General features: G+C 26.1%; 2 protein-coding genes across 11 annotated transcripts in view; both read left to right on the top strand.

Moving 5' to 3' along the window:
• The window catches only part of LOC136087558 (uncharacterized), a 3,007-nt gene extending 895 nt beyond the window's left edge, over nucleotides 1-2,112 (top strand). For 3 of the 9 annotated variants that reach the window (XR_010641870.1, XM_065810662.1, XM_065810663.1), the window contains 3 exons: nucleotides 1-1,093; nucleotides 1,292-1,582; nucleotides 1,725-2,112. The exon at nucleotides 1-1,093 is cut by the window's left edge. The gene's annotated coding sequence lies outside the window, so the exon portion shown is untranslated. The remainder of the gene's footprint in view (nucleotides 1,094-1,291; nucleotides 1,583-1,724) is intronic. The other 6 variants (XM_065810666.1, XM_065810664.1, XR_010641869.1 and 3 more) reach the window with 5 other exon arrangements.
• A 3,069-nt stretch (nucleotides 2,113-5,181) lies between these two features.
• Nucleotides 5,182-7,518, top strand: LOC136087557 (uncharacterized). Of its 2 annotated transcripts, XM_065810660.1 has the most exons (4): nucleotides 5,182-5,440; nucleotides 5,514-5,643; nucleotides 5,761-5,922; nucleotides 6,138-7,518. In XM_065810660.1, exons 1-4 carry the CDS (start codon nucleotides 5,198-5,200, stop codon nucleotides 7,163-7,165), a joined length of 1,563 nt encoding a protein of 520 aa, XP_065666732.1. In that variant the 5' UTR covers nucleotides 5,182-5,197; the 3' UTR covers nucleotides 7,166-7,518. The 2 variants fall into 2 exon arrangements, with proteins under 2 accessions (XP_065666732.1, XP_065666733.1); XM_065810661.1 differs by lacking the exon at nucleotides 5,761-5,922.
• The last annotated feature ends 874 nt before the right edge of the window (nucleotides 7,519-8,392 follow it).

The following is an 8,392-nucleotide window of genomic DNA, read 5'->3' as shown; positions in this document are numbered from 1 at the left end:
GTATATAGATATTACATTTCAATTATTAAATATATATAATGATGTTGCTAATTCAACTATTTTCTTGGTCCCTTGGAGGCTCAAGGTATTGGGAGTTCGCTGTATTTGTATGTTGCTTAATAATGTTCTTTACTACTATAATATTTTATAAACTTGTTGCTCCCATATTAAGGGCTGGGTGCACCCAAAAATTAAGGGTTTTTTGTTCCCAAGCTCCAATCACCCCAATTCTTTGCAAAACATTCTTTTTTGATATAAGCATAAACATACAAAAGTTTGGAGTTTACACAATGCCTGTAAGTGTCAAGACTCAAACATCTAAAAATCCAGTGTACACCACTGACTTTAGTAGTTGTAAATGTTTATTTTGTCAATTTTCGCAAGATGAAACTAAATGTTTTTTATTATTCCTTTTATGTTTTTAATATTGACATTGATAATAAATTTTTAGATTAAAAGAATCCCTTTTGATGGTGAAATTAAACAAACTCTCATTGATTTTTTTCCACCTCACATAAAACTATTTCTGAGCAGCAAATTTTCTATCGAAGATAAGGTGATATCTAGAGAGCTAATGTCTTGTTTATTAGCTTTTTGTTGTTTGCATGTACCTAATCATAGTAATATCAAAAATAGAATATTGTTATGAAAAATATTTTTTAAATAAGTTAAAGTCTACTTGCATTTCTTTATATCCTTCTTAAAGCCATAAATGGGTAAGAATCATGTCTTTGATACTATAATATTTTTTTTTATTAAAATTTGTAATATTTATTATTTTAATATACTTTTTTGATCTCCTTCCTTTTCCATTGTTTTTATATTTTACTTCAGATTTTCAAATTTGTTGCTGCATACATAAATTGTTTGATTCAATTTTTTTAATTTTCTAATTTTCTGTTAGGATTTCTTGTTCAAAAAGTTGCCTAATAATTATCGACCAAAGACAATTTAGTAAATGTCATAGTTTAAAGGAAAAGTGATTTCCTCATTTTTCTGTTGTAAATAGTTCCATCAATAATAGCAGCCGAGCAGTAAATCCAATTTTGTCCGAACAATTGTAGATAAAGAACAGCTATTACAAGATGTTGTAGTAAGATTTTTTCTGTGTTTATTAATTTTTGTATAAAAATGATTTCTAATTCTAATATCAGAAATTATAGTCTAATTAAGCAAAATTAGATGCAAAAAATTTAAAAATATTATAATTAATATTAAGTGTCAACTCGTTACTTTATTTTATTAAATAGCTATAAAATAAGGAATCTAAATAACTCTTTCTTTCACCTAGAATGAATTTAATAAGAAAAAGCCATCACTTTCAACACTGTCTATTCTAAACAGACATCTTTTTAATAACGAGACGTATAGTGTATTTCCAAAAAGAGTTACATATGCTCCTGAATTGATGCTGGAAGAAGGGATTCGTTTGTACCCTATTTTGAAAGACTCGTCTCTTAAGATTCAAAAGATGTTGGTTTGGATTTCTCCTGATTCGCAAACCCATACTGAAAGTTTAATGCTGCTCCAGAAATCACTTATTTCTAAGAAGACAACTGATAAGTTGTTTATGAAAGTTGATGTAAGTTTTATTAATTTTTTTTATTTGGTATTAAGCCAATTCTATAAAATACAAACTTAACATTGATTCAAATCCATTTAATGTATTAATAATAGTTTTTTTTAATGGTTGCAATACTTATTTTGTATTTATAATATTTTAGTGTGATTCAATACATGAATACTTAAGAGTGCCAAGCTTGTATGGTCCACAAGTTATCTATAATAAAACGGAATATGGAGTAAGGAGTCGTAGAGGTGTCGAGATGGATGTTTAGCCCTTAATCAGTACATGTGAAATGGTGGTTGTTTTGATGGCCGTTTATTATTTGCTAGATTTGACATATCCATCTTGTTTTGGGCAGCTTCTGGGTTTTTTTCAAGATACATCTAAAAAATGCATTTTTCTTTCGCAATCTTTTCACAGCAATGTGAAGTATTTTTGAATTAATAAATGTTAATAAGTTAATTTCTTCAATTATTTTGTAAATAATTTTCACGATAATGAAACATAATTTAAAATGAATATATAAGGAAATTAAACTGCATAAATTTGTTTTATTTTTTAATTGAACTTTTATAAACATAAAAAATGTTCAATGTTAGTTTGTTTGTTTATTTAGCAGTTTCTGCTATTAATCATGCGTTTCAAAAAACTTACTTTAAAATAAATAATTATAATTTGACATAACGGGTAACATAACGGATAAATACCCGTTATATCAGGTTTTAAACATAACGGTAAAATACGCGTTATATAACGGGAGTTTTCCTCTCACATAACGGCTAATTAGCGTTATGTAACCGTTATGTTCAAGGTAATTTTGCTATGAAAAAACATAACGCTAAAACCGTTATGTTATTTTCATACATATTAAGTATTAAACATAACGGCAATTAACCGTTATGTGCGAGGAAAACTCCCGTTTTTTTTTTAAAAAATATAACGGTTTTTTTATTTACTGTATATATATATATATATATATATATATATATATATATATATATATATATATATATATATATATATATATATATATACATATATATATATATGTATATATATATATATATATATATATATATATATATATATATATATATATATGTATGTATGTATATATAAATGCTTATATGTATATATATATATATATATATATATAAATAAATATATATATATAAATATATATATATATATATATATATATATATATATATATATATAAATATATATATATATAAATATATATATATATATATATATATATGCGTGTATAAATATATACATATATATATATATATATATATATATATATATAGAGAGAGAGAGAGAGAGAGAGAGAGAGAGAGAGAGAGAGTGAGTGAGAGAGAGAACAGAGCAATAATAAATTAGTAAAAAACACTTATCTAACTTTTTTCTTCAACTTTAAGTTTCACCATTGCTGGATCATCAGGAAGAGTTACTAAATCTCAAAAAAAATTCAATTTATAGAAAAAAATATTTTACAGGAAGTTATAAATTATTATAGCTAAAAATAAAAATAAAAAATTTTTTAATTACTATATTTTTTTGGTTAACGGGAAGTTACAGAAAGTAATTATTAAATAAATTTCTTTGGAATGGGGATAGTTTAATTTGGTCATTTGTTTTTATAATTTTTTAAGAGGTATTTATTTTCGTGCCTACATTTAGAAATTAATTCAGATTTTTTATTTAATAAATTTTCCTGATTTAAATGAGTAATTATTTCAAATTTTTCTTGCAAACATAGCATACATTTTTTTGGAAATGTTATTATAGACAGGGGCAGATTTTAGAATAGACCATTGTAAATTAAAATTTTTTTAATTTTCTTTTAAATCCCAAATATATTTTGACAGCGTAGTCTCTTTAGAATATTTTTTGTGTTTAAACGATTGTTTGAGATTTAGTAACTCTTCCTGATGATCCAGCAATGGTGAAACTTAAAGCTGAAGAAAAAAGTTAGATAAGTGTTTTTTACTAATTTATATGTGTATATATATATATATATATATATATATATATATATATATATATATATATATATATATATATATATATATATATATATATATATATATATAATATGTATGATATATATATAATATATACATATATATTAGGGTGTCCCAAAAAAGATCATTTTTAAAAATAATCTACTCCCACCCCCTAAATGTGTTCTATCTAATACAAAAACACTAGGTTTAAAATTTTTTTGAATAAAAAATATTTTAAGGGGTCCCTTAATATTTAATGGGTCTATAATAAAAAAAAGTTTTTTAAAAACATGTCAACCTGGTACTAAAATGAAGCAAAATTATATAAAAATTTCAAAAATAATATTCATTTTGAAAAAATTTTAACTTATTTATCAAAATTATCATAAAAAAACATAAAAAATGCATTTTTTTTCATTTTTTGTTGAAAAACGTAATTTTATTACGTAATAAAACCAAAAACAACAATTTTTTTTCGAAATTATAATTTTTTTTGAAATTTCTATATAATTTTGCTTCATTTCAGTACCAGGTTAACATATTTTAGAAAAACTTTGTTTTTGAAAATATCAGGGACCCATTAAATATTCGAGGGTCTTGAGGGACCCCTTAAAATATTTTTATTCAAAAAAATTTTAAACCTAGTGTTTTTGTATTAGATAGAACACATTTAGGGGGTGGGAGCAGATTATTTTCCAAAATGATGTTTTTTGAGACACCCTAATATAAATGTATATATTAGTGTTTTTGTATTAGATAGAACACATTTATATAAATTTATTATTGCTCTGTTCTTTAAGAACATTGAGCACTCAATTTGTAAAATACACTAACATAATTTATATATATATTTCGAAGTTAAGAAATACACAATTATATACCTACAGTATATAATAATATAATAATCACCAGGTATACATAAATATATATCAAGGTATCAATTTACACTCTTAGCTTTTTATTTTAATCAAAACTCATTTATAAAAATTAAATAAAAAAATACGAAATCTAATTTCCAACTTCTTAAAACAAAACTATTTCTTTTCAAGTTTTTCTTTTTAGTTTATAAGATCCTAACAGACATTGTGTTCGAATATATGCTAAGTGAAGTATAACCCAATATTTTTCTACTTCTAAAAAACATTTATTTTCGAAACGCGGATGAAAGTTTTAATTTATTTTCAAAGTGCGCGGCATTTAATTGTGACCAATCCTTGGCAAACATATACTACTTCTGCGCAAGCGCAAACCTTGTATTTTGCGTTAATAAAATGGCTGACTGCGATGGACAAGACTAATGCGTTACCTTATCTTTTATTTCACATAGAAAAAAAGATAAAATGCTTAAAACAAGAGAACACTGTGAGCCATAAAGACCGTCAGGTTCAACTCTTCCCCACCTCTAATTTTTTTTTTTTTAAAGTAAATGCAGTTAGTGTAAGTCTTTTTCAAGTGCAGAACAAATCTAAAGTCGATCAGAAGAGTTAGTATTTTAAGTATTAAAAGTTAGAAAAACCTAAAAATTTAGTCTTAAAAATAATGCAATCCGCCATTCTCGGCATCTTTTTCTTTAATAGTTTTGAAATGATTCAAGTAAAAAAATATACATACGGTAAAGATGGCTGATTTAAAACAGTCTGTTTGTGCAGTCTGTTTGGAAAAAAAAGGTAAATATTCAAAATCTTTAGTAAAAGTACAACCATCTGTAGCAAATAAAATCAAGGAGTTAATTTGGCCTGAGTACAATGTAGAGTTTAATGTCTGTCCGGATGTAATTTGTTCAAGTTGTAGAAGAAACATCTTTTTGCTGGAAAAGGGATCAAACACTTATCTTTCAAACTGGATAAGTAAAGTTTCTCAGGTATATGACTTTAAACTTATTTAAGTTAAATGATTAATACATATAAAGATTTTTTATTAAATGCTATTTTGAGGTTGACAGACCAAGAATTAGACGTAGTACTGAGCTTAGTGATATTATACAATCATCTCATGTTAATACAAAAGATGTTGAATCTCTGAAAAAAAATATGTGCAGCTGCTGCTTTACTCTCCTTGCAAGAGGTTAAAAATTTATAAGTTACTTGATCAGTAAATTAAAAGTTATCAAATATTCATTTATAAACTTCAATAAAAAGCCTTTAGGCGTATATTATTTTAAGAGTAAATTTTATTCTTCAGGATGTCATAACAACTGTTGTTCTAGTCAGGCTGTTTTGAATTTAATTAATTTGGCAGAAACTCTTGATTCCACATCATGTGAGCAAGTTGCTTCAGGCATAATAAAAAACAAAATGGAGCGAGAAGGCATTGAGAGAGGCCAGTCTTTTAAAATATCTACAGGTGTTTAGGTTTTTATTTTCATTTTTAAATAATCAAAAAGGGTTTATATGTTTAGATAAAACTTAAATGCACATATAAAACACTCAGTAGATATGAGGCTTTTGTAACTAAGCAATTGTATAGGTTGCTAACAATTTTTTCAAAATGTTTGCATTGTAAATTTAGAGTAGGGGTAGGTTAAAGATACATATAATTAATTATACTTTATCTTTAAGGTGGAAATCCGTTAACTTTAACTGTTGGAACTAAAGACAATAAATATTCTAGAAAGTTTTTTAATCAGATATCATTTCAAACAGTGATGGAGTTAACTTCTGTTTTGGAATTGACAAAAAATAAAACAAAAAAACTGATATCAAGTCTCCGTAAGAATCTGGGATCATTTACTGTTGTGGAGAATAATGTAATTAGTATGATGACATCATTACAAGAAGAAATTGAATCTAAATATAAAATAGAACAAGAGAACTTTATTTGGAATGATGAAATTGTAACAAGACATGTAGTATTTATCTATGACACTTCTGAATTTATTCTTAGTATTTTAATTGAAAGAAGAATGGATCCTCTCTCCAGTATGATACGTATATCAATAGATGGAGGTCAAGGATTTCTGAAAGTAATTGTAAATGTCTTTGATAAAACTAATAAAAATGAGATTTACATTGACAGTGGAGTTAAAAGGTGTTTTATTCTTGCTATTGTTGAAGATGTTTGTGAAGACAATGGAAATTTGCAGAAAATCTTGAGTAGATTAAATCTGGATAATGTTACATATCACCTTGCATTTGACTTAAAATGTGCTAACAGCATCTTTGGTTTGTCTTCTCATTCAGGTAAATATGCCTGCTTGTGGTGTGAAGGCGAATGTTCCCTAGAAAGTGGTACTCCAAGAACGTTAGGTTCGTTTGATTATTGGTACAACTTATTTGTTGAAAATGGGGCAAAGCGGTTAGAGATGAAAGATTTTAAAAATGTTATTAGTCCTCGACTCGTTTATTTAGATAAAAATGCTGAAGATGAAGTTAATCACTTAGTCCCTCCACCAGAGTTACATCTTCTTATGGGGATTGTGACATTACTTGGTAGACTACTTTTAGATCATTGGCCTCTTTTTAAAAACTGGCTCAAAGAACATTATATCTTACTTAGAGGTTATCATGGGATAGGCTTTGATGGGAACAATTCCAATAAACTTCTGGAAAAAGTAGATATTTTAGAGAGAGATGTGTTAGCATCTTAAACTAATTTATTGCCTATAGTTCATTGCCTCAGAAAGTTTGAAAAGGTTAAAGAGTGCACCTTTGGATACGAATTAGGCAGCAATGCTTCTTCAGTTATTGAAGAGTTTAAAGTATCATTTTGTGACCTACAGAAGTATGCAAAGATGCATTGAATACAGAGCTGAAGGTTACCTGGAAAGTCCATATAGTTATCTGTCATATTCTTCCATTTGTAAAGTTTAATTGTTGTTCTTTGGGATCATATGCTGAACAGACTGGAGAAGCTGTTCATAGTGCCTTCAAACCAAGTTGGTCTCAATACAAGCGAAGGATTGAACATAAAGATTATGCTAAAAGATTGAAATCTGCTGTTGCAACCTTTTTCAGGAGGATCATGAAAGATAAATTAAAATTTTTTTTTTTTTGAAAGGAGGTAATATCATCATAAAGAGGATAACTTTATCACTTGAAGGGGGGTAAATAGGGTAAAAAAATAAGTTTTTATGTTACTTCTGATCGACTTTAGATTTGTCCAATACAAAAAAATAACATATCTAACTAGCACTTGTCTTAATATGAAAAAAAATTAGAGGTGGGGAAAAGTTGAACCTGGCGGTCTTTATGGCTCACTGTGAGAAAAAAAAAAAAAATTTCTTCATTCTAGTGTTTGTTTATACTTTCATACTTTGTTTAACTGAACTGATTATGGAATGATGATGGAAAATATATTAAAAAGTCAACTTATATTAATGAGTTTAAATATATAACAATATCTGATAAAAACAGATAATAATATCTGTTATATTTTATGGAAAGCATTCAATAATAATACTTATTTTTTATTTGTTTGTTAAACCGACAACCTTTGAATTGCAAAGAAAATAAGGCTAATGCAGTGTTTATTTTGAAAATTTTATTTCATTAAAAAATATAACGATGACGCTTATGTTATATTAATTGTCCATTAATTCTAAACAGACTTAAAAATGGAGGCGGAAATAAAAAAATTATTGGCCTATGAAGATAAAGGAGATGTTAAAAAAATTTGATGTATTTTCCAATGCATCAATTCTTTGTCTATTTTTATATGCCTGCTATGGACAAAGCAAAAAATAAGCATAGTGTTAATGCTTCTTTCCTTGAAAAATCATTTTAAAAATCTAATCGTCATTATTAAAACTACACTATTTTTTAAATTTTAAAATTAAATATAAAATAAAAAAATATGGTTTATTGTCTCATATTTA

The sequence above is a fragment of the Hydra vulgaris genome, chromosome 11, assembly GCF_038396675.1.
Source record: "Hydra vulgaris chromosome 11, alternate assembly HydraT2T_AEP".
Lineage (NCBI taxonomy): Eukaryota > Metazoa > Cnidaria > Hydrozoa > Anthoathecata > Hydridae > Hydra > Hydra vulgaris.
The sequence above is the reverse complement of the archived record's forward strand: the minus strand, read 5'-3'. Positions and strand labels throughout refer to the sequence as shown.

Excerpts from the sequence above, each read along its gene's own strand:
- LOC136087557 (XM_065810660.1), top strand. The coding sequence starts at position 5,198 with ATGGCTGATTTAAAACAGTCTGTTTGTGCAGTCTGTTTGGAAAAAAAA. Across the intron at positions 5,441-5,513 it reads GGATAAGTAAAGTTTCTCAG|GTTGACAGACCAAGAATTAG; the intron begins GTATATGACTTT and ends TGCTATTTTGAG. Across the intron at positions 5,923-6,137 it reads GTCTTTTAAAATATCTACAG|GTGGAAATCCGTTAACTTTA; the intron begins GTGTTTAGGTTT and ends TTTATCTTTAAG.